Below are 26,752 nucleotides of genomic sequence, written 5' to 3'. Positions count from 1 at the left end.
TGTTCTAGTCCATTGCAGAATAAATGAGAATTTGACTACATGGGCTTGACTTTGTAGGAATGTTCAATGCCTGTTTATAATGTGGAGATGAATCATCTCAGATTTGTCAAAATACCAGAGTTCAGGTGCTGGAGGCACTTGGCATTTTGCTGGATCAAGTGTATTCTCTGTGTCTCAACAAGTGCAAGTATAGTAAGCAAATTCTATGCTTTTGTCTTACTAACCTTGCTTCAGAAAGAAAAGAGCATGTGTGATCCCCTTGTCACAGTTCCTTATTTAAAACCTCCATGAATAACATTTGGTAATTTCCAACCAAGCTTGGCGTTAAGGCAGGTGTGTGTGTGGAAGACATGAAGCTCTGAGCAGTGTCATTAAAGTAGCAGTGGGTCAAGAGACAGCTGTACAAATTCAGGGCACAGAGGAGGACAAGTTGCAGTGTGACATTGTCACCTGTGCCGCCAGCCGGCCCACCAGCCAAACGTACAGCAGCTGCTCAGCACGTGTGTAGCTCTGGGCCAGACAGCGATGGATGCTTCTTTTTCGGTTTGTAGCTAAGGACATGTCAGGGAAACAAGCTGAAGAGAGAAAGTTTTGGGGTAGGCTGTGGAGCTTGGGGAAGAACTGAGGATACTACAGTGGATTACAGAAGAGAGGGGAAAGAGAAATTGGAGGTTTTACAATGCGGCAGAGAGGTACTTATGAGCATATTGCCAGAAAGGTATGGAGAGAATGATGGACAAACATCTGTGGGAATTGTGCCTTGTTACTTCTGATACCCATGAAACAACATGCCAGTCAGATAAGAAAACCTAAGTCAGAAAGTAGTTCTGTGGCCCCAGGTAGAAGGATATGGACTACTGTTATGCTATTAAGAAAAAGTGAAAGAAAAACCAAACCAAACCCAACCCAAAACAAGCAGTCCCGTGCATGATGGAATGAAGCCAGGCTTCAACATGCTTTTCTGTCTGGAGTCTCGAAAGTCTTATAAATGTCAAGCATTTCAGCTTTCCCTGAATGAAGTTATTAACAGAGATACTGTCTAGTATCCAGATGTCTGTTTTTATCAAATTTGTAGGTGTTTAGTATATTTGAAACTTTCCAATGGGTTTCAAACTAAGTAGGCTGTGGAAATACAGTAAGGGAGGGAAACACAAGCACAGCAGGAACACTTAAGCCTTCAAGCTAAAAATGACCACCACATAATTCAAGTAGGCATTATGGAAGGTGACATATTGTCAGGTTATTTAAAATGTAAACACTATTACAAGCTATCCCTGGTATCACAGAGGATGACACTCAAAATCAGGAGACAATCCAGAAGTGCCCCCCAATATCTTTCTCATGTAGGCATGGGATGACATAAGTTTCAGCTCTGTGGGAGGCCAATCTATTCAGCAGAAATACTGTTTCCTGAACATGCCAGTTTCCACCCTCTGTCAACCACAAAGCTAAATTTATCAGTAGCGCTGTGGTAAGCACTGTAGAGCTGACCAGAAGGGAATTTGGTCACATATGATTATCGAGGTTAATAATAAACATATTTTTAAAAAATAAATGTACATACTAGTATGTCACATTGATGAATCACATGCTGATCTGATATACAAATCCATGATTCATGACCATCTTTGATTTAGCTTGATATGTTTCTAATTATACAAAGACTTTTCTTTTGCTTCTGCCCCTCGGAATGCTAAAATAGCCTTTTAAAATCCCTTTCTAATGCAAAATTACAGAAGTATTTAAGTCATCATTTCTCAAATAATAGACATAGAATTATGATTCCCAAACCTCAAGAATCTGGATTTGATTAAACATTTTATTAACATGCTGGAATTTGAACTGTACAAATGTAAAATGAATTCATAATTATAGTTACCAATCTCTTTCTGCACCAATAGAAATGACAGAAGACTATATATATATGTTTTACTTATGTATGGATTCCATTTTTTATATAAAGTTACTTTCTGAACATAATTATTTTAATAAAAGAGTTATTCTGCAAAGAGTTATTCATTCATATTGCAAATGCTACAGTATCATGACATACTTTCAGATTTTAGAACAAATCTTCAGGCAAAGAGTTACAAGCAATATTGATCCTGTTTTATGTCTGTTTTCAAGGAACTGCATAATTTCTCCATGTCTTCTGGTGCTTCACCATAGAGAGGATTTGGAAAAGAAGTAGCATTCACATCTTCATTAAACAGATACTAACACAAAAAACATAAAAGAAATTTAAAAAGCAAGTCATTCAATTCGTTTGTTAGAATGGACATATGAATGGCTGTAGACTCATTACAGAAGTAACATAAGATGTTAAGTTCAAAGCAAACTATAAAATCTCTAAACTTTTTAGACCAGATTTTCAGCTGATAAAAATTAGCATAGCTCCACTGAAACCATTGTCCACCACATACAACTGATCAAGTCATTTAACCTTCTGTACCCATGCCCACCTTTGTTTTACTTGTCTCCAGAGCTCTTGCTTTAATACATATATAGTATTATTTTGAGGCAATCTGTGTACAGCAGTGTAATTGCAGTGGGTCACTAATTTTGGTACATAGTATTGTAATTTAAATGACTGGTTCTAATTTTCTTGAATGAGGAATGTATGAGAAAAGAGATAATATGAACTCTTCAGGTGAGGACTTTTGTAGTTCTAAACATTTTCTTCAGCATCTGTCTTACCGGAAGGTGCTGAACTACTGTATGGTGTAACATGTAGCTACTGTAAGCAGCATTAATGAAATTGCTATTACGAGGTCCTTGTCAGCCAATCCAACCCTGGTCATCTTTCTCAGATTTCCAGAAGTGCTAACATTATGAGTAGCAATATACCATTCACTTTAAGTGACATTTTTCCCTTTCCTCTGCAAATTAATTTCATCTAATAGCCCAACACATACCCTACTTTAGAAGAGAAATGTGTTATTACATACCTCATGCCATGGAGAAACACTGATTTGAACAACGGGTGAGGGGGCATACCCAGGAGACTATAAAAAGAAAAAAACTGCTTCAGAATATTTTTAGCGAGCTGCAAATAGTATTTCAGAAATATCCTTCCATGTGGCTGGCTGAGTAACACGCTCTATGGATCCAAAACTATGAGGCAATATTACAAGCAAGTGTGTGGCACCACTAAGCCCTCATGGTTTCGGTGTTCAGAAAGGTCCAGGGAGAATTGTTCTTTACAAAACTTACAGACGTCCTCAACTATGTAACTTGTGGGTATTCAGCTGGAGATAAGAGCTGTTGCTCATGTTTTACCATATCCTTTGATTGGTGATACACCATTCAGATTTAGGGCTCGTCAGAGTCAGCGAAAACTCATACCTCTTGGTTTCCCTTTTAAAGGAAGAATTAGTGAAAACACATATTTTCCCAATCTTAAAGAAAACAGAGGAAAATCTGGTACAGCCCTGGACTTCAATCACAGTGCCTGAGGCTGTCTTCTATGAAAATGTCTCTCCTGACACTGTGCTTCTGTTTTTCAACTTGCTATTAAACGAAGCCTGTCAGAAATCTATTTTAACTAAAATAAAAATGTCCTGATAAATTGGACATGATTGTGATGGGAACGTTTCCAGCTTGGAGCTCTCACAAACCCCAACCTGTAAGTGAATTAATTTGATCTAATGTCTCTAAAATCAGGTGTAAGGAACCTTTTATAGAAAGTAAATGGCATGTCATAGTTAATCCTATTCAAAGCTGCAGTGGAATCTTATATTACTGACTTTGGAAGGGACAAGGAAGTTTTATTTTTTGTTTCAAACCAAGCCTAGTTCTTTCTATGCTAATAAAGGTAGTATCAAAATGAGGGCAGGAAGGATGTTTTAAACATTTTTTTTTTTTGCTCCTTTTAGCTACAAGGTGTTATTTCTGTATTATTTTCAATGATAAATCAAATAGCAGAGACAGCTGCATTTTAAGTCAATCATATTTCTCTTGTTAAATGTAAAACATAAATTTTGGCCACCACTGTAATTTGATAATTAAATCTTGCCTTGAAATCTTTTGCTGCAATATGTTCACTTTTAGATATACATTTTATTCACAAACTTCTTTGTTACTCTAGCAGTCTCTTAATTATGATCAACAAATGGTATTAGGATAATGTGTGACCAAGTGTTTGTTCAATGTCAAGGTGAATTTTACAGTGAAGGGAATAGTAATGTACATTTAAGGTATTGGGAAGTGGTATAAACTATGTCATTAAAGTTAAGTGAGTGTGCAAAGGCAACTTGGGTGCTGAATCATGCATTTTGTTTTTGTTGTGGTGGTGGTTTTTTGTTGTTGGGTCTTTGCTTTGTATTTTTTTTCCAGAAGCAAAAGGAGACAAGTTCTAACGAGCTTTTTCTTCTATATGTCAGGCTAAATATTTCATCCAAAACTCTTTTTTTTCTCAGATTCAGCAGCCCACAGTCAGTATTAGTTATAAACATCAAGATGTTCTCAAAACTGAGCTGATTTCAAATCTGCCGAAGTTTGGAAAATGCACTGGAACTGACCTGAGTGCTGCAGTAATTTTTAATTCTTACTTCTTTTATTAAATAGCATTCAGTGAGGAATTACACAGGTTTTTTTAATGGAAAACTTATTTGAGGACTACACCCTCACATTTTTCTGAATGTATAGAAACAGCTATTGCTACTTACCTTTACTTTTCCAGATGAGCTAAGGTTTTTGTACAATGGATTGGCAAAAGAACCATTAGCGGTTTCCTCCAGTTTCCTTGATAAGTCAAGCAAACAACAACAAAATGACCCACAATATCACACAGGCTGTCAAAGAACTAAACAGTTTCAGGCTGAAAAGACTTGAGTCAAAAAATATAGATGGCTAAATATATTTCCGACTGACCTCTAATGAAATGAATGAAATTAAACCAAAGTTCTGTGTAAGTAAGTGGTGTGTAGGTTAAAATAACATTTTTTCAATTGTTGCTGCTAAAAATATATATATGCTTTTGGATATGCATAGAGCTATTCGGTATTCATAAAATGGAAGTACAGTGCTATACATTAAATAAAACATGATATTCGCTAAGAAGTTGCATTGTTATAATTTGTTTACATGTGATGAGATCATGTTCTGTGTTTTGCTACTGTCAGACTAGCAATTCAGTAATTAACATCAGTCTTAGGCTCCGAGTTCAAGAACACGTTTGTTATTCAATTGTTGTAAGAACTTTTTTCTCCAAGAATTAAGAAACAACTTGCATTTTAGGTCAAAATAATCAGAATTAGTTTTAAAGCTATAAAAGCTCCCCATACCTTTTGCTACAAAACCAGAAATGTTTAAAGAATCACTGAAATTATTGGAATGCAAAGGTTTCATGAATAAACACAATGCCTTAAGCAATTTATAACAGATGAAAAGGACAAATTTTACTAATTATGGGTCTCATGTCCACTACCTCAGCTAGAAGTTTGACAGAGGCCTTCACATATTCCTCTATTTTGGAGCACTTATGACTTGTGCAGTTAATCCCATTAATTCTGCAAAAGCAAAGGATATTTGGGGATGGAACTTTCTGCCTACATCTAAATTTTTATTCCAAATAGATGACTGGTTGCTAATATTCCACAATGCTTGAAATCATCAAAACCGTTCCAATGCCATGTAAAAAACAACAGCTGAATTAGTTAAAATTACTGAAGAATGAAGCAGAAACACACTTTTTTTTTAATCTTTGCTTTTGAAGAGATGCATTTATGTTTTTTTTCACTAATGTGTTTATGACTAAGAGCATATACATGCCTTTGTGTACATAGAAGGATGTGTTTGTACAGTATTCTAAAATAAAAAGTTCCCTAAAGCTAATATGCAATCTCAATGATTGAGAGATGGATTTTCTTGTATTAAAAAGTGTTTCTATTCCAAAGCTGCTCCTGCAGACGGTTTAAGCAGTGTCTCCCTAGGAACTGATAGACAGGTTCTGTGTTACTGTGGCAGGCAGGACTGAGGGGACAAGAGCAGTCACAGAAACACAGCTGATGGAGATGTTGGGAAGGGAAGCTGTTGTTCCTCAGCAAGAGCCACAGGGGAGACACACCGCCTGATTTCTTTTGCAGAGAACTAAAACCATAACGGATGCTTCGGAGGAAGGCACAGGTAGGCTACAGAAATATATTGCCTTATGAGTTAAATGAGTGCAAGAATCTAAGTCTGGGTTTTAGACTAAAACAGACATGTCTCCTTAAAGTCTGGGTTTTACACTAAAACAGACATGTCTCCTTAAAATCTTTCACAACAAGACTGCCAGAAAGTAATTCCTTCTAATGCCAGTCTCGTAATTCAGTTTGATTACTTGACACAGCAATGTGGAGAGCTGAATATTGAACCTGTTGATTTGTTCATTTGATCTTAACCATAATAAATCATGATATTCTGATGCTTTTAGTTAGTTTAGTGAAGCTATGTTATATTACTTTATTTATATGCCTCCTAAGTGTATATTCACATGCTAATCCGCCTGAATAAAGTCCACAAAATGTACACAGAATTGATTTTTTTACTCTAAAATCACACCATGGCTCAGAAAACCTGAGGCCAGAAGCAAACTCAGATAAGTTTTCAAGGAACTTGGCTCTGCTTCTAAACTAGTGCCCAAAGGGTCAGATTTGCATGCCTTAATTTTGGTGTCTCATTTAGACATCACAAACCAACTGTGTGGCCTAACAGCATGATACAGAATTAAGCACATCAATTCTGCTTACAATCAGTGGAGACACTTCCAAAGGGCAACACAAGTCACACAATTCACAGTGGAGCCACATTAATGTGCCAATAGGAAATTGTAAGGATAGGGACGGGTCTGATTCTCTTTCATCCCCCACTCCCCCATTGGACTTGAGCAATTTGTGAGAGACGTATATATTGCTTATTTGGACAAGAACACGCTGAGTACTTTGGTCTGTCCTGAGAGCAGGAAGGATGCTGAACAGAGATCTCCAGCTTCCTCTGCGAGGAGGATAACTAACCAGCAGGATACTGTGCCAAACTGTGGGCACCAAAGAGAGTGCTGGCTGAGTTCTTCAACAGCGTGTCTGTGGTTGCTGTGTTTAGTGCTGAAACTGGTCCTGTCTATGTGGGGGGGGTTTTCTCAAGCATGAAAATTGAGTCTTGCTCAGGTTGTCTAGAAGATTTCAGGTGTCCCTCTACTTTAGGTCTGAATCATGAAGAGCATATGTAGTGGGGCACCTAACCTTAGGGACTGTGGGAATTTTATGGCCCAAAATATGAGCACTGGTTGAATTTATGCACCCCAGATTTAGGTGAAGTGAAGAGTAAGCTTTCTTAAGTTCTATGCTGTTCTTAGGAACCTTTTTGCAAAAGCAGGGCTTTGGAAGTCACCTTGAATATATTACCTTACATGTAACATATATGTTGCACATATATACACATAGATGCATATATGTGAATGTATTTATACAAACATATATATGGTTACACCCTGTTTGTGACTGTAGCAAACAATTCTTTCTAAGGGATACCAATAATTATCCTTAAAAATTTCTGAAATTTTGAATGACTTAAAAGACCTTAAAGAATATACAAGTGAAAATTTAAATCACTTGTTTACACAAGTGCTATAATCCATCAGTTGGATGAGGTGGTAACTGCCTGAAGTAGTCTGTGCTTGGGAACTGAGATGACACATTCACATTACTTTACATGTTGTGCATACATCCCTAGAAGTAAACACAACACATTAGATTTTTAGTTAATTAGAAATTCAAAGCTTTCCTTATTAGAGCAAAGCAATGGTATGCCCACTCCCGTACTCTGTCACCAATATAGATACTGCTGAGGAAAGTATAAAAATGCAGTATTAATCAGTGGGGTGAGTGTTGCCATCTGGTCACTAGTTTACACCCTAATTTTAAACTGCTTGACTGGGCAGTTTAAATAAATGTATTGCAGTGGCTTGATTTAAGCTCATTCTTGCAGTGCTTGCTGTTACTTGACATAAATGAAACATGGTCCTGCTAGAAAATGATAGCTTATTGCTACAGTAAAGAGCAATATGCCCATCACAAGGTCTCATGATGGGGAGAAAGTTATGTATGTGTTACCATTGTACAGTAAGAGCAAGGGTAATACATCGCTCACAAAAATTATGGTCCAGAACAATTAATCAATGTGAAATGTTTATAAATCTCATTTATGAAGAAAACCCATAAAAGCCAAGTTCAGAAGACTGTACCAAGCAAGGAATAATTAGGGTTAAAAATGTCAAGCACAGGATGGTTTAGGGAAAAAAAAAAAGAAAAGACTCAAACATGTGGGTAAGGCAGCTCAGAGAGAACTGGGTTTTCTAACATAACCAGAAATACCACAATAAGAAAGTAGAGGATTAATCGTCTTGGGATGAGGTCACATGGGTCATAGCTTTGCTAAGCTCGTCTGCATTCTTTAGTAGCAAAAACTACTGCCTTGTCATAGGTTGCTCCACTACAACTTCACAGAGATGGGAGGAATTTGCACGCTCCACAAAAAACCTGCCAGTGTATAAAGGGACTACTGAGTAACATCATGCTTTTTAATGGAAAATTAAAGTATCCAGATTTCATTTGTTTGGATGCAATAGGTCAGAATTTTGTAGTTTTCAATGTAGCTTTCAATGAAAAATCAAATATTTCTTTCAGTCAATACTCACATTTGTATGAAATACAGAACTAGATGCATGTTTATCATCAGGTCCATAACAACAATGACAAAATCCTAGTGGACCAAAGATTTAATTACAATTAAGTTACTGATTAAAATAAGCCCTTAAAAGAATTATTTATATATGTTCTAAAGCTTCTGTTCTAAACAGAAACTATAACTCATGATCTCAATATCCAAAGCATTTATAAAGCCTTTTACACTAAATTTAGTTTTGCAGAAGTAGGCTATATTTTGCACATCCCACAGGAGAATCGGGAGGTGTGATGCAAGGAGGGTAGACTTTCCAAAAGCTGCATTTAGAATCATCTACAATTCACTCGGATGCTTGATTAGGCTGTTAATATGCTGTCTGGGCTTCCTAGGTCTGCACTTTGTACCTTTTGAGTCACTTTAGGAAACCTAATTATTTATTTTTTTTTAAACGAGTCCTTTGCATCTTTCATGTTGGTGATCTTGAAGGCTATAGACCAAGAGATTTGCTCTGTTTCAGCATGTCACCTCTTGTTTCTTTGCAACCTTTCCTATGTGTGGTGGTTGAGAGATGTATGTTTCAGAAAAACTGAAGACTTCTGATGATAGCACTTGGTTTCATCCTTCAGAAAAAAAAAATATTCTACAGAAGAAGGAGTGGATTTGGATAGTAACTCCCAAACAACAGTTGTGGCTGCTGCTTCCTAGTTTGTTTTTCTTTTTCTCATATAACTGTATCTTTTTTTTTTTTCATTCTACAAGAACAGTACCTGTCTCCCAGTTCACAAGCTGAAAATGGTTCAATGAATGTAATTGTATTGTCATTCTGTTTATCAGTTTGGGATACAGGAACAGAGGCATAGTCAGCAATGACCTCTGACAGTCCTTCAGATCTGCTTGGAGAGCCTCCCCTGGAATACGCTATCCGTTCCTCCACACTAGACCTCCAGAAGCATATGCTCTAATTGGAGAAAATCCTGGCAACAGCAACTGGGAATCATCATAATTGTAAGAAAACCTTAACCATGAAGAAAGGCTGAAAGCACTGAGCTTGTTTAGCCTAAAGAAAGCAGCCTGTAAGGAGGCATGACAACTGCCTTCAAGTACATAAAAAGCTTTTTGCAAGGAGGAAGGGAATAATCTGTTCTTGTCCATGGTGAATAGGAATGAACTTAAATTGTAAACAGACATAGCAGTTAGAAAAAAACTTTCCAATAGTAAACTTTCTTTCTACCTAGGGTACCAGGGTTGCCTGAGGATGCCATCAAATTCAAGTTGCTAGAGGTCTTCAAGTACAAACCCAGAAGTGATACAATTGAGTCTGTCCTGTAGCAGGCTAAAAAATGGCCTCTATGTGTCCTGTTTTCCCATGATTTTCTATCATTTTAAAATATTTTCTCAGAGCACCTCAGTTTTTCACTTTGTTGCCTGTGTGGCAAGATACATTACTGATGCACTTCTTTGGAAAATTTAATGTTCTATGTTCATTATGACTGACAGGACTGATAACAGCTGTGGTACATTAGCATTGCAGCTGATGGCACAGATGAAGAATAGGAAAGAAACAAACTGAAAGGATCCAGGGACATTGACTGCTTTGGAGGCAATAGCAAAGAAGCATAGCTTAGCTGGGCGGGAAGTCACTCACTTTTCACATTCTCACTTTTTAAAGTAGAATGAAGCATGAGAAGGAAGCTGCAATGAAATGGAAGCTAAAATGAAGCTTTGCTTCTATTTGGTCAATAAAGACCGATGCCACTGAAGGAGTGGAGTAACTGGCAGCCTTCCCTTCTGGACTAGAAAACGTCATCTCTGGAGCATGAATAGGAATGAGAAACTTAGAAGCTTCCTCTGATTTGGGATTCCTATACAAAAGTTCCACATATCCCCAGCTGGGAGCTGGGAAGTAGCTTGCATATCTGAATGCCATTGTGGTAATGAAGTATGCTGCTGCCAAGCCATGTGGCGGGTTGTTTTTGTCCATTAGGAAATAAACTTATATGATGACTTCCAGTAACTCCCACTCAGGCACTGAAGAGTTTAAAGCCTGCAGATCACAGATGAAACTCTTGCAAAGGAAGAAGAAGGAGAGAGCAAAGGGGAAGCAGGGAATTCTTTCTGGGTTGAAAGGAGGGGTTAAGGCACTATCGTTTTTTCCAGTGAAGAAAAAGAGGGACTCTCAGATTCTCACCACTGTTAGTGACAACTTCTCAGCAAGCAATTGTCTAAGGGGTCACCAGCCTACTCCTGCTGGCTGCTACCTGGTTTTCTGGTGAAAAAATTAGTTTTATTGAACTCTGAAACTTCTCCTCCAGCTCTTGTGCACATTTCTGTGCTACTTCCATTGAGGCATAGATGGACCTGTGCTCCATTTTAAAATGTCCTGGAAGATAACACCTACAACTGTTAATGTGTCTCTGGAGGACCATCTGCCAATGAGTATATGTGTGGTTCTACACCAGTAAGGAAAAAGGAGACACTAATAAAAATTATTTAAAAATAGCTAGCGAAAGGATTTATCAAAAGGTAGTAAACAGGGGCTCAAGTGTGTGAAAAGTTCCCTGTGAAAGGATGGCCAAGCAGGCACTCCTGGAGTGCCTCTAATGCCTAGTGACTTTAAGAAAACAACATGACCCACAAAGGCTGAAAGCAGACACAAGCCTTTGAAGTGAAAACGAATTGTAGGAAAGTATCATTCATGGGCACAGTTAAATTCCTCTAGTTCATCAAATCCTCTTAAAAAAAATCAGGAGTAAAATCTCATGCCTCTGTGTGGTGCTGTCACATTGTACATTTTACAGACTTATGCAAACACAAGTCATTTCTTATTCTAAAGCCTTATCTTAAAGATCCAAACTTCAGTATGGTAACATTGGCTGCATTTTGACTAGTCACTTCTGATTACTGATTAAGCAGTCAAGGATCAACTTGCCTCAATTTATTACTATGTTTCCAGCTATGATTTTTGTATAAAAAATCACTCTAGGCACTAGGTAGTTGAAGAGGGAGAGACAAACTGCCTGGATGAACTTATGTTCTCAAATTCAAAGTTTCAGATTTCATTGTTTTCACAATTTCACAATCTCATTCAAATTGCCATTTATTAGCTAGATTATTTCTTGATAAGATGCCTATAAAATGCATTTTAACTTACATGTTAAGTCAACTATGATTAAAAACAATGAAAATAAGTTTTTTTATTCTGTATCGTGGGCAAAATGATTTGACAATCCTAGTCAGTTCCTAATAGACAAAACTTGGAACCACAGAAATTTTCATCATCATATCTTACCTTTTGGCAGCTCCAGTGAAAACAATCAAGACCAGATTGAGCTTTGCTGTGTAAACTTTCTAACCCTCTATTCACATCTCTGATTCTTTTCATATCTTCTTATTTTTTTTAGCATATATAATTACAAAAAAGGGAAAAAATTTTCCTTGAATAGAGATACATGGGTATAAGAGAAGTGGATGGCAGTGCAGTAACCCTTAAGCAGGCATTTATGAAAGAAAAAGGTAAAAGGGAGTGTTTAGAGCACAGGAGAAGTAGCATAATTAATCATTTGTTGATTAAAAAAAACACCAAATATGTTTTGAGAAAAAAATCACACTTTTTTTTTGGAAAAAATATTAATTGAAATTACCGAAAAAAACCCCAAAACCAAGTAGCTGTTACAACACAACTAATCTTGTGCTTCTCAGGTGCCTTTCCACATGTACCTTAGCAGGTTGTATAAATGCGAATGAATTAAGTCTTAAAGCCCCTGTGAAGTAAGATAAGGAAATTCTTATTATTAAGCTTATTAAGTGGATTATTCCCACTTTACAGAAGAGGAAGCAGACATAAAGAAAGTAGGTGAAACTATGCACTCAATTAACAGTACCACAACCACTAAATGTTCCTGCTTTAATATTTTGCTTCTGTGTCCATAGACAACCCTACCTGTCAGGGGTAGCATGAAGCGTTAGGAGACATGTCAGCAGCAATAATGTCAGGACAGAAGTCTGCATAGTTCAGTAGATAGTTTGGGAGATAACAACATCCCCAAAGAGAGAAAGGTCTATAGCAGAGCACAAGTTTAAAGGAAAAGAGACAGCTTTGAAGATGAATTCTGGAGAAGAAAATGAGGGGTGAGGGAAATCTAACAACATGAAAATGGACAAGGCAATGCACAACAGGAATTGCTGAAAGGAGGAAGGGACAGTGGTAGGTACGTGATGACAGAGAAGGAACTAGCAGAATAAGTCAAGAGAAGGGCAGAGAAGAAATACAAGTGTTAGAGGAAAATAAGAAACAGGAAAAAAATTTTAAGAATCTTAAATTAGGGAGGAAAGGGAAAGCAGAGATTATGAGAGGGTTGACAGGAAGGGCAAGGAAATACATCTGTGAAATAATGAACTGTCAGTCTAAGGCGTATCTTAAAAAACTCTGAACTCAAATAACTGGATGAAGAGATATCTCTAGTACTACTAGTACTGTTATTCAAAGCACTTGAAATAAATTTTGAAATAAACCACCACCAATTTTGCTGATTTTTTTACTTTACTGAGGATGCACTTTATGCAGTAGGATGTCAGAAGACAATTTAGTTGCTCTTTGCACAAGCATAGTACTGGATGGAATAATATAGCTTTTGAAAAAATAAATAATCACCAGCTAGAGCACTCATTCACCACGAGTAAGACAGGTCCTTGAACCACAAGCCAAGAGGTCTGTACTGGGGTGATCTTAGTGCAAGATGACAGTATTGGATGATGGGTGTGAGATGAAGAGTTAGGGGAAATGGGTGGAAGGAACGGATAAGGTGACATTGGTGAGACACATCTAAAGAACTACTGATTAAGAAGACTAATACAACATTAAAAGAGAAAGTCAGATTTTGAGTATGTCTGTAGTAACTGAAGGAGAGTGGGCAAACACTATGATTTCTAAAAAAAATCACATAATTCTGGAGTCTCACAGCTTGCATTTTTTCTAATTTATTAAAGCTTTTTATGAAAACCCCTAATATTTTAAAATAGAAAAAAAACATTTTTATCCCATCCAGTTATCACAGGGAAAGTTCACAGATGTGTGTAAATATGGAAATATTTAGGGCAAAAATGTCCCACCAGGTATATGCAGTACTCAGTAGCTTCAGGAAGAGCTGTGAATCTACCTTTAAGAAACTGAACATGAGAGGTTTCGAGAAACCATAAATACCTCTTATTTCTCACATTTAACAATCATGTACAAAAATCAGGGCTACTGCTATTAAGGTGGTTGATGAATTTTATAATTTAAGAATAATCATACAATGTTGCAATCAAAACAGTCTAAGCAGTCAAGCCATAACTCATTGTTTCCAGACTGGGGTCCACTAAGGTCAGCTTTTGTTGCAAAGCTAGGTTTTATGCTTAGTCTTGCATATGAAGGACTGTGGGGAGATTTAAAAGTTGAAACCAATGAGACTGGGCAGTTAGCCATTGCTTTGTGCCACATTTATGTCTGCTTTACACAAAATAAAAGTTTCACTTACGTTTCTGGCACTTTCTTCTTCGAAAGGAAATACAAGGCAGCAGCTGTAATTTTAATCAGCAAGAAACCGATACCCAACCCAATCCAAATATCTGCAAAATCAGAGCAATCAAAGACAGAAATAAGTAAGAGGAAACACTCAAAGATTGAACTGAAATATATTTTTTTCTTTTTACAGACCCACCATTTTGAAGGAGACTTGAAGTTGGAGGCTGAAGAGGCTTAGCACTTATGTGGCAACGGTTTCCTTTCCATTCTTTTCCACATCTGTGAATAAAACAACAGTTTTTGAAAAAGGGAGAAGCAAGGATCATAAACAGTGACAAGCACACAAGAAATGCAAATCCTTTTGAGCAGTTTTGCCAGTGACTAAATCTCACCCAGGAATCACAAAGAGCAGCATCAAAGCTAAGAAAATTAAATCTAAGTGAGAAATACACAAAACAAACCTAAGAGAGAGAAAAATGAAATAAAACAAAGTTCAAAGATTAGAATTGGCTGCCTTGTACATGTTGCCACTGTATTGTTCTCCCACAGCAAAAGAAATTAGACTAATTTCCCTGTTATCCCCCATGTGAGAGTTAAATAAATTTCTGAGCTGAGGATCTGGGACACTAAAGTAGAGAAAGATACACAATTAGAGTTAAGATGTTTTTCTCTCCCCACCTAATCTGTCTCTCTTTTGGTTTTCTATTTTCTTGTAAAAATGATACCCCTTCAACAAATGCCTCTTCACAACCTAAGCATTGAGCTAACAACTTCAGCCATGTCAAATTATTTTAAGTTTGGTTTTTGGTTCAAATCCAGTCTTGATTTGAAGTAACCAAAATACAAACAATCTGACACAAGCTTTGATGTTTTACTTTACACTTGTTGCTTAACAGTTAATCACAGTCACCAAAAAGTGTGTATCATTTCTCACTTTAATTTGTCTAGATTTAGCTTTTGGCTACTTGTTTTTATTGTGGCCTTCTCCATCAGAATGAGGGAACTTGGAGACCCAGGTGAGGGTTGGCTGCCTCTGCTGAGATGGGTGCAGTTTGGAGCACCCAACCTAACACTTCTGGGAACCCCAGGGAGTCTCAAAATGGCCGTAGGCACCTACAATTACAAACCCTAAATGATGACTAGTGTAAAGGGTTGTTAGAGGGATAGCTACATATTGACATCTAAATTTCAGGCACCCCACTTAATGAGCTGAACCCCACGCTGAGTGTCACACTGCAATGACTTCTACCAACTTTTCAATTATCTGCCTGTCTGGTGGTTTATGAGCTTCATAAATTTTCAACTTTTTTTTAGAAAAAGCAGCTTCATAAATAAGTGATGGTGGTAATCCAGCTTCAGTCCTACTAATGTCAAATGAATAGGAAATTAGTTTCACTTCTCATGATTTCTTTCTTTACAGTTTCACAAACTATTAATATGGGGGGTATTGTATATCGAGTTCCTTTCTCACTGTAACACCAACATTTTTATCATAGTCACCAATTTTTATAAAGTAATTTTTATTTTGTAATTGTGGTTTCTTCTCCTGCCCTTAAATGTATAATATGAAATTGCACATATATACAGTTAAATCTTTATATTAAACCTATTTTATTTGAACATGTGTGAGAGAATTTTGTGTTGTTTGTCATGGTTTAGCACATGGTATTGGCTGTGTGCCTTATCCTAGCAGTTGCACACTGAATTAACTGAGGCACTCTGGAGGGAGAGGAGTATTTCATTTTCCCAGAAAATGACAGTGTGGTGGATGTAGATAGAGGAAGGGTAGGATTATAGGAGCAGCAAGCATCTGTCTGCAGCCTCGGTGAAATTTAGGAGAATCCTGAAAGGATCAGTGCATGTAGGAAAATAGATCTATATCCCAGTCTCAGACATGACAGGAGGAAAGTGACCACTAAAGACCAATAGAGGCTGATGTAGGATTTGTAGCAACTCAGTGGACCACTGAAAAATAGTGGGCAGAGAACACGCTGGGAGGAAAGTACCAGCTCTACTTGAACACAGTGGGCACAGACAGATTTATTTAACTCATTTAACCCCACAGACCTGAGTTTTCTCTGGTTAAAGGGTTACCTTGTTCAAGGTTAGTGATTGATATACTAATGAATCTTAGCTTTAGAGAGTGGAGCCAGTAGCATATTCTGACATGCTCATTTTAAAGAAAAAGTGGCACAATTTCAGCTGACAGCTCTGGCTGAGCTGGAGACCCATTGTATTCAGTGACTGAAAATACCTGGTCCCTTCAGTCCTCCTTCTTCTTCAGCATGCTACAAAATCATGTCATTCATAAGCTGGTCTTTTATGTGGACTGATGATTTTATACAAATGTCAAATTGCAGTTGGGCTCATATCAAGCCCTGTGGATCCATGTAGAAACATTGCACTCTGATAGTAATCACCCATCAAAATCATTTTCTGATTGCTCTCGATTGTATAATTTCCTTTCCCCCCATTTGCCAGATTTTCTGTTGAGCTAGATATGCTTTTAACCAAAATTGCTCTCTTTCTTGTCACTGCAGAACTTACTTGACTGTAAAAGAAAGAATGAGAAAACAGATTTGCAGCTGTGCACAAGCACTACTCAGACATGGCAAGAGAGGTGCCATCTGCTGCTCTGGAGCCACTGGGGCATGGCTCATCTCAGAGCTACAAGGAGGTAGTTCTCATAAAGCAGGTGTGTGTACTGGTAAAAGCATGGGGAAGTCCTACTACCCAGTAATAACTAAATATCTCTTCATATGCTTTGTTTCCGTTTACTGATGAAATATTTCACATATTCATGCTGTGTTTGAATTATGGATAAAAAAGTTAAGCGCCTTTTAGTCATATAGATAACTAGTTTATCTTCTTATACATATATATGGGGTTTATAATCAACTACTAACCGCCTTAGGTTGGCCATTTATTCCCCTCCAAATCTCTGAAGCCCAACAGTATAGTTTTATGTTACATGACACACACCACTTAAGAATCTGATGTCAGACTATCAATGTGTGTAATTTTGGCCAGTGGAATGATTTTCCGCTGTGTCTATCTAGGCTGTTACTAAAAGTGTCACCTTATAATACTACCATTGCTTACAAAAAAAAAAAAAATTGTGTAAAAAATGGATTAAGGTGGAGCAAATATAATATCTCTGAAACTTGGCAATGAGGCAGGAGGCAAGGCAAAAAAGATGAGTATAGTAAGGACAACATAGCTAATCCTTAAAGACCTGGATGGCAAAGGAGTGCTAAACAACAAAAAACTTGAAGAGTATATGAGTTGGTTAAGAAATCCCACTTGTATCTTCACACATTAATTTATTTGTTCATTTTTATCTTTGCCAGGGGAACTTAGCAGTCACCTCTGCCACTGAGGTAAGATATAAGACTATCAGAAAAATCTGGGTTATAATTTGGAGATTCATTCAACTCTTCCTAAGGTTTGGCTGTTCATTACTTACAAAATGCCATCTTCTGAAGTAAAAAAAACCCAACAACCCCCCCCAAAAAATGAACAAGAGAAAATAGGAGTTACAGCTAGCTGAGAAGCCTGCAACTTTCAGTGAGGCTGCAAGAAAAACATGGGAAAATTGTTCATTAACATCTTTGGGTCTCAGCTGATACAAGCACTGCCTCTGGCATTTACTGAAGCCAAACATTTCTGTGCCCAGGATAGAGGGAAACTTGTCTTAAATATCCAAACCAATCTTGTTTTATAGATGTCTTACATGATTTTGGTCCTTTGCAGCTTTATAGGAAATGAAGTCAAACTTCACCTTTCTACTGTGCAGTCCTTGACGCATGCAATCCTGAAGTGAACTTTAATTACCCTAACAGCTCCAGGTAGGTCAGAGCAGCCTGTGGCATGCATGCAAGAGGTGGCTTACTTGAAGTCCAGTTAATGAAGGGGAACACTCTTAACTACCTACCCACTGCTGTGCATGGACTGTGCTTACAGTACTTTACTCTCAGTTGGGAGGCAGATAAGTTGCTTCTTCAACGTCACTATTGGCTTCCTCTCTGATGAGAGCAGCTGGGGATATGGAAATGCTGATGTGGTGGAAGGACCTTACAGAGTGAAGATCAACCATGTCTTCTGGGCAATGTGTTAAATCTTCATTAGTGGGGTAATGGGAATTTTGAAGAGCTTCCTTAATAATCCTTTTCTGCTATTTTATGTTAAAGACAGGCAACTCTGAAAAGGCTATGAATTTATCTCTTGAGTCATGAAGCTGAACTTCCACATTATTTATGTGCGACTCATTTCCTTGGGCTAATTACGTCTTGAGTAATTAGCAGCACCACATTTTACATGAGTCTTAAGCTTATCTGAAATACAGAGATAGCCACTGCAATCCGTTCAGACAGGAAGCTCCTCATAGTTGAAACAGGAGGAGCAAGAGAGAAAGACAGATGAAATAGTACTTGAATACTTCCATCCCAGTGCACATCCTAATCTATCCTGCCTGACAAAATGTCTTCTGCTATTAGCAAGTTCTTACAGGAGAGTCACCCTGGAAGGAAGAATGTTAACCCTCCAAATTTTCTTCTAGGATTTCCAACTCATTATTTCCTAATATAGATATCAGTAATGCAGAGGAATGAACTCAGCGTTGCCTGTGTTGCTGCATCCTGTGCCTGCGGTTGTGGCTCATCTCACTCAGAATGAAAAGTAAAAACCAGACAAGGTGTCTGGTTTTTTTGGTGTTCATTCAGGGCAGGTTTAATTTACAAGGACATGTCTGGCTGATACACTGCTGCATTTCAGGATATCAAACTTTGTGCTGTATTAAAGGTAGCATATGCAAAACTCAAAATAAATCATAGAATAATAGGATCATTTAGGTTGGAAAAGACCTTTATGATCATCCAGTCCAACCGTTAACCTAGCACTGCCAAGTCCACCACTAAACCATGCCCCTAAGTGACACATCTACACATCTTTTAAATACATCTAGGGATGGTGATTCAACCACTTCCCTGGGCAGCCTGTTCCAATGCTTGACAACTCTTTTGGTGAAGAAATTTTTCCTAATATCCAATCTAAACCTCCCCTGCCGCAACTTGAGGCCATTTCCTCTTGTCCTATCACTTGTTACTTGGGAGAAGAGACCAACCACCACCTCACTACAACCTCCTTTCAGGTAGTTGTAGAGACCGTTAAGGTCTCCCCTCAGCCTCCTTTTCTCCAGGCTAAACAACCTCAGTTCCCTCAGCTGCTCCTCATAAGACTTGTGCTCTAGACCCTTCACCAGCTTCGTTGCTCTTCTTTGGACACGCTCCAGCACCAAAATGTCTTTCTTGTGGTGAGGGGCCCAAAACTGAACACAGGATTTGAGGCACAGCCTCACCAGTGCTGAGTACAGGGGAACAATCACTTCCCTAGTCCTGCTGGCCACACTATTTCTGATACAAGCCAGGATGCCATTGGCCTTCTTGGCCACCTGGGCACACTGCTGGCTCATATTCAGCCGGCTGTCAACCTGCACCCCCAGGTCTTTTTCTGCCAGGCAGCTTTCCAGCTACTCTTCCCCAAGCCTGTAGCATTGCATGGGGTTGTTGTGACCCAGGTGCAGGACCCAACCCTTAGCCTTGTTGAATCCCATACAATTGGCCTCAGCCCATCAATCCAGCCTGTCCAGATCCCTCTGTAGAGCCTTCCTACCCTCAAGCAGATCAACACTCCCTCCCAACTTGGTGTCATCTGCAAACTTACTGAGGGCACACTCGATCCCCTCGTCCAGATCATTGATAAAGTTATTAAACAGAACTGGCCCCAGTACAGAACCCTGGGGAACACCACTTGTGACTGGCTGCTAACTGGATTTAACTCCATTCGCCACCACTCTTTGGGCTTGGCCATCCAGTCAGTTTTTTATCCAGTGAAGAGTACACCCATCCAAGCCATGAGCAGCCAGTTTCTCCAGAGGAATGCTGTGGGAAATGGTGTCAAAGGCTTTACTGATGTCTAGGTAGACAACATCCACAGCTTTTCCCTCATCCACTAAGCAGGACACCTTGTCATTGAAGTTGATCAGGTTGGTCAAGCAGGACCTGCCTTTCATAAACCCATGCTGACTGGGCCTGATCACCTGGTTGTCCTATACCTGCCGTGTGATGGCACTCAGGATGATCTGCTCCATAACATTCCCCAGCACCAAGGTCAGACCAACAGACCTGCAGTTCCCTGGATCCTTCTTCTGTCCCTTCGTGTAGATGAGCGTCACATTTGCTGACCTCCAGTCAACTGGGACCTCCCTGGTTAGCCAGGACTGCTGATAAGTGATTGAAAGTGGCTTGGTGAGCACTTCTGACAGCTCCCTCAGTACCCTTGGTGGATCCCATCCAGTCCCATAGACTTGTGTGTGTCTAAGTGGTGTAGCAGGTAACTAACTATTTCCTCCTGGATTATGGGGGTTTCATTCTGCTTCCTGTCCCTGTCTTTCAGCTCAGGGGGCTGGATACCCTGAGAACAACTGGTCTTACTACTAAAGACTGAGGCAAAGAAGGCATTAAGTACCTCAGCCTTTTCCTCATCCTTTGTCACTGTGTTTCCCCTCCTTTTGCTGCTAATGTATTTATAGAAACATTTTTTTATTGTCTTTTATGGCAGTAGCCAGATTAAGTTCTAGTTGGGTTTTGGCTTTTCTAATGTCCTCCTGAGTTGCCTGTCCCTTCTTCCAAGGGTCATAAACTCTCCTTTTTTTCCTGAGTACCAGCCAAAGCTCTCTGTTCAGCTAGGCTGGTCTTCTTCCCCTCCGTCTTGTCTTTCAGCACATGGGGATGGCCTGCTCCTGTGTCTTTAAGATTTCCTTCTTGAAGACTGTCCAGCCTTCCTAGACTCCTTTGCCCTTCAGGACTGCCTCCCAAGGCACTCTGTCAACTAGGCTCCTAAACAGGCCAAAGTCTGCCCTCTGGAAGTCAAAAGTAGCAGTTCTGCTGACACCCCTCCTTACTTCTCCGAGAATCAAAAACTCTATCGTTTCATGATTGGTATGCCCAAGATGGCCTCCAACCATCACATCACCCACAAGTCCTTCTCTGTTCACAAACAACAGGTCCAGTGGGGCACCTTCCCTAGCTGGCTCACTCACCAGCTGTGTCAGGAAGTTGTCTTCCACACACTCCAGGAACCTCCTAGGCTGTTTCCTCTCTGCTGTATTGTATTTCCAGCAGACAGCTGGTAAGTTGATGTCCCCCACAAGAACAAGGACTAGTGATTGTGAGACTTCTCCCAGCTTACAGAATATTCTGTCTGCCTCTTCATCTTGGGTGGGTGGCCTATAATAGACTCCCACCATGATATCTGCCTTGTTGGCCTTTCCCCCAATTCTTATCCATAAACACTCAACCGTATCGTCACCATTATTAAGCTCTACACAATCAAAAAACTCCCTAACATACAGGGCCACCCCAACGCCTCTCCTTCCTTGCCTATCCCTTCTGAAGTGTTTATAGCCATCCATTGCAGCACTCCAGTTGTGCGAGTCATCCCACTACGCTTCTGTGATGGCATATGTCATAGTTTTCCTGCTGTACAATGGCTTCCAGCTCCTCCTGTTTGTTGCCTATGCTGCGTGCATTGGTGTAGAGGCACTTCAGCTGGGCTATTGATCCCACCACCTTTCTGGGGGGAGAAGCCCTAATTCCTACATGACCATTCTCAGGCGCTTCCATGGTTTCTAACACATCAATAACCCTTGTGTCTTTGCTGCCACATGGATCACCATCCCCTACCTCCACTGAGACGGCAGACCGAAGGACCTCACTAGCACACTGTCCCTCAAACACCGGTGTGCCGCTCCCAGGCTTATCTCTAGTGAGCCTGGTTTTATCCCTTTCCCCCTTCAAATCTAGTTTAAAGCTCTTTCAATGAGCCCTGATAACTCCTGTCCAAAGATTCTTTTCCCCCTTTGAGACAGGTGTACCTCATCTGTTGCCAGCAGGCCTGGTGTATAAACTGACCCATGATCAAAAACCCCCAAATTCTCCCCATGACACCAGGCTCAGAGCCAGGTATTGATCTGCTGGCTCTTCCTGTTTCTTCCCTCATCATTCCCTGCAACTGGAAGGATAGACGAGAACACTGCTTGTGCTCCTGATCCCTTAAGGAGTTGTCTCAAGGCCCTGAAGTCTCTCTTCATTGCCCTTGGACTTCTTGTTGCAACGTCATCGCTGCCTACCTGAAAAATCAACAATGGATAATAATCTGAGGGCCGTACCAGGGTAGGAAGCTTTCTTTTCATGTCTTTAACCCGGGCCCCAGGGAGGCAGCAGACTTCCCTAAGACGTGGGTCTGGCCTGCATATGGAGCATTCTGTTCCCTGCAGAAGGGAGTCTCTTTATGACAATGACCCGTCTTTTTTTCTTTATGGGAGCAGTTTTGATGAAGGGTGTAGGCTGACACAACCTTGGTGACACCTCCCTGTTAGACGAACCATCATCCTCATTATTGTTCGGTTCCACTCGCAGAGCCTCGTACCTATTATGCACGGGTACCTGCAAAAGTGGGGTAGTCACAGAGGAGATGTGCCTGCTGCGCCGGACAGGAACTTGTCGCCTTTGCCCCCCTATCCCTTAAATCACTGTGTTCAGCCAGGTGGAGAGAGGATAGGGAATCCTCCGTATCATGCATCCTGTCTGCCTGTTGGGCCTGTCACAGGGGAGGTAGGGTGCCCTTCCAGTAGTCTCTCTCTCTCTTGTACTCCCTGATATTCCCCAACCTACTCACCTCCTCCCGGAGCTCTGTCACCAAGCGGAGCAGTTCTCTACCTGGAAGCCTCTCCCACTGGTGCGCTCACTGCTGCCGTCCGCTACTGGCATAAGAGTAGGGCACAGCCCGCAGCCTGGCACCTGGGCGGCAGCGCGTTCGCACCCGAGCTCTGTCTGGGCAGCCGCTTAGAGAGGCCACCGTGGCTTTCTGCCGGGTGGATACCGTCGCTCCCTGGTTGAGCTGGCAGGGCTTCAGCGCCCTGCCTGCCCGCCCTTCTGCGTGAACTGCTGCGCAAACTGCCACGCCAGGCCCTGGCTGCTGCACCAGGGCCTGTTTGCCCGTCCTGTTGGCGGTGCTCCTGGTGGCTAGCCAGCTGCAGGCTCCCAGCAGCTCTCCTGGCTCCTCCTGAGGTTCCCCCAGTTTGGGACCCCCCCGCACACTGTGCTGGAGCACTCCACTGCAGATCGTGCCCGCGCCAGAGCCGCTTGCCTCGGCAACTGCAGGTACAGATGTGTACTTGATTGCTCATTTTCCTCCTGGCAGCTGATTCCTTACTTGTGCAATTATTTTCCCCAGTCTGAGATAGAGAAACTCTATCACTCTAATGCATCGCTACTGCATACGGCTCTTGGGTAGGGGCAAATGACAGGAGAAGAGCTTTGCAGGAGGGAATCGAGTCCGTGACCTCCAAGAACAAGCATAAACACAGCTTCTCATTAGCTTGGAAAGAAAAAGTTCCAACAATCTGTACTTTCAAAGAGGGCTTTGATACATGTGGAAAACTGAATGCTGAAATCTGTTGGGTTTGGTTTTTTTTCTTTCCTTTTTTTCTTTTTTTTTCCCCCAATAGCAGTAATTACTAATGTTTCATAATGACTAAGGTTGTTCAGTATAAAGCAATGTTCTGCATTTTTATTTTTGAAAGCTGTTAGCTTTTGTCAATATACTGTATTGGTTTCACTTTTCTCAAGAGCCCTCATGTTTTATACTGAACCTGATAAAAGGTTAAAAAAACAATTAAATCATATGTGATGTTAATCTAGCAGCATTGAGAGCATTAAGTACTAAATATCCATTTGGCATCTCCCCTGCACTTCTGCAGATTTAATAATTTAAGTGCCAGTCTTGTTTATGTTAAAAAGATTTGCATTAAAAGGCAGATTGAACATCAAGAAAATGTCCTGAAATGTTAATCATCTTTTGTGATCCTGCAGATGCCTACAGAATTTTTATTTTTATGTATTTATTTAAATCTACACAGGTGTGTAAAAGGAAGTGCTCGACAAGTAATGGAGGCAAAACAGAAAAATTAGCTGCTAGACAAACAACAGTGACCAAAGCTGCTTCTGCCCACAGAAATTTCATAAGTAGATGGGAGTGAGGTACAGTCAGCATGTGATAAATGTAAAACCAGCACTGATTTCTATTTTTGTCTGCAAGTGTCCACAACATAGCTCACTCAGTTACTGACAGAAAACAATTAACAAATGGGAAGTACAAAACTAGCCATTCCTACCTACAAGAGTTGTTTCTGTCATTCTTACCAATACCACTTGGCCAAAATACACCTTTTCTCTGCTGTGAGGCACATCTGCTTTTCTTATTTTTATCTGAAACATTTGTCATACAGAATACCTAACCTGTTATGTCATGTGTGCATTCAGAATGACCAACAGTTAGTCATCTAACTATTTAGTGTGCATGGTATTAGTAGTATGTAAATTAAGGCAGTAACATGTGGATGATTGTAGTTATATTGTCCGGTGAGTATCACTGTACACTTTATGGTATCCTCTAGAGACTGTACTTATTTATGAATCTGCCACAATGCACCAAACTGGTATCTTCTGTGTGAACCCAGATTTGCCATTGCTGTGTTTAGAACACATTTGCTACATTTACAATACATTACACTGGGGTCATTACACGAGTGTTGACATTACTCAGGAGCTGTGCCATACCTATTGAGGAGCAGGTTACTCCAGGAGTGGTGACAGAGCATACGGGCCGGGGGGGAGGAACAACCCAGAACTTAGTTCTTTGCAGAAAACAGAGACTTTACGTCCCTTTGCTATATCGGTGTAGAAGAAGTTTCTCTGCTCACTAGCCTTTGCAATCAGTTATGCAAAATAAGCTTCACTAGATGCTTATGAGTATGATGAAAACAGCAACTCTTCATTCCATTATAGGAGAAAAGTAGCCTCTACTTCAGCAATGTAGTTATTCATTTCTACTCTAGCTATTGCTAACAACGTACTCAAAGAAAAAAAAAATCATACTCTTTGATTAGTCTTTATTGTTGAATTGAAGTATACAAAATTCCAATAGTGAATATTGTATGGACGGCCTCAGAAGATATCATACTTTTGATGAATGTAACCTGTTGCCTGCTGACTGTAGCTGGAATTAGGACAACATTATTCATGCTGTGGTTAAGCTCACAGATGTGGGACAAGGAGAAACCTCTCTTGGAAAAGACAGGTGAAGCGGATGGTAACCTTGGATGTCAAGAAGCTGTAGTATGTAGATAAGGGCACATTAACCCACTGGTAGGGAGTCAGATGTTTTCTGAAACACTGTGATCTGATCATTCCTGTTCAGGAAGATGGAACAAGGCAGAGGACAACTACTAATGTAAGCAGAAAAATAGAAAGTCTGTCTCACAAGAGGATTCCAGAAGAGTTCAGCTTGTTTAGTCTACTGAAAAAAAAGCTGAAAGGCACATGATTTTTCTCTAGAAACACTTTGGAGGATAAACAACAGAGGTATTGAGAGAATTTTAGTTTAATGGAGGATATTGGCACACACACAAATGGGTATAAACTGTCTATGAATAAATTTATGAGGAAATTATTAGAAAGTATGCAAACAGAAGAGGAAGGCTTTTATCATTCCTGCATTTCTCATATCATGTTGCTTCAGAAGAGTCAGCTGGTATCCTCTGTACTTGGTACCACATACTCCAAACATTCTCAGATGCTGGAAACTCTCAGTAACGCAGCAAGGTAGAGAGAAATAGGCAAGCCAAGAATTCCCCATAACTGGTCATAAAAGAAAGCTAACTAAACTTCTGAATAGAATTGTATGATGTGACTGTGTGTGATAACATGGGCCTGGGTTTGAGGACCCACATATAGCTTCTATTCTGAAAACTGCCAAAATTCATAACTGGCAAATACAAAAAATCAACATGAGGCAGAATTAATGTGAGGTATAAACAGATTCTAAATGAAATGTAAGTGCTCTGAGAAAAGATCTGTGCATCCTCATATGCATTCAATGAAAGTAACTGCTCACTTTGTAACATAAAAGCATGCACTATGCATAGAGAGTAAGATAGAATACATTAGAGATTACAGTGATTAAAATCATATGGCAGAGATTGAAAAGATCAGATTTAATTTATATGGAAGATGAGTGGGAGCAGATATGCTGAAGGTAAACAAAATGATATATGGTAAATGGAAGAAAAATTGTGTGTTGCTGTCTATCCTCTAGAACATTCAATCAAATTGAAAGGAAATACATCTTAAACTAATAATAAGGAAGATATTTGTCACACAGTGTTTAGCTGACATGGGGGGTCCTTGCCATAGCAAGTCTTAGAAGCCCAGAACTTAATGATATGCACTAGAGAGTGCTCCTTAAAACAGAGAATGAAACTCTTTAGAGATTGCAGAACTTAGTGTTAACTGATGGCAACTTGGAAGAAAATGCATGTATTGGAGTCGTCATTTTCTACACGTATCTTCTGGTTTCTTTGCCCCCAGGGTGTGCTGGGAGCTACTCCCAGGTCCCTAGCATGACACACTGTGATTACTCATTGCTCTTATAGCCACAAGGAGAGGTTCTAATTACAGCCTGTGTTGA

At 39.8% G+C, this 26,752-nt stretch overlaps 1 protein-coding gene across 1 annotated transcript in view; it reads right to left on the bottom strand.

Annotated features, from left to right (window-relative positions):
• Positions 1-1,776: 1,776 nt before the first annotated feature.
• MALRD1 (MAM and LDL receptor class A domain containing 1) overlaps positions 1,777-26,752 on the bottom strand; it is a 289,291-nt gene continuing 264,315 nt past the window's right edge. Inside the window, exons 36-40 of the mRNA XM_069776612.1 lie at positions 14,361-14,443; positions 14,178-14,268; positions 4,668-4,743; positions 2,949-3,005; positions 1,777-2,216 (exon numbers count right to left, since the gene is read on the bottom strand). Of these exons, the coding sequence (XP_069632713.1) occupies positions 2,088-2,216; positions 2,949-3,005; positions 4,668-4,743; positions 14,178-14,268; positions 14,361-14,443 (436 nt within the window). The 3' untranslated portion in view covers positions 1,777-2,087. The remainder of the gene's footprint in view (positions 2,217-2,948; positions 3,006-4,667; positions 4,744-14,177; positions 14,269-14,360; positions 14,444-26,752) is intronic.

This window comes from Haliaeetus albicilla, chromosome 2, assembly GCF_947461875.1.
Source record: "Haliaeetus albicilla chromosome 2, bHalAlb1.1, whole genome shotgun sequence".
NCBI lineage: Eukaryota > Metazoa > Chordata > Aves > Accipitriformes > Accipitridae > Haliaeetus > Haliaeetus albicilla.
This window is presented reverse-complemented; position numbering and strand designations above follow the sequence as displayed.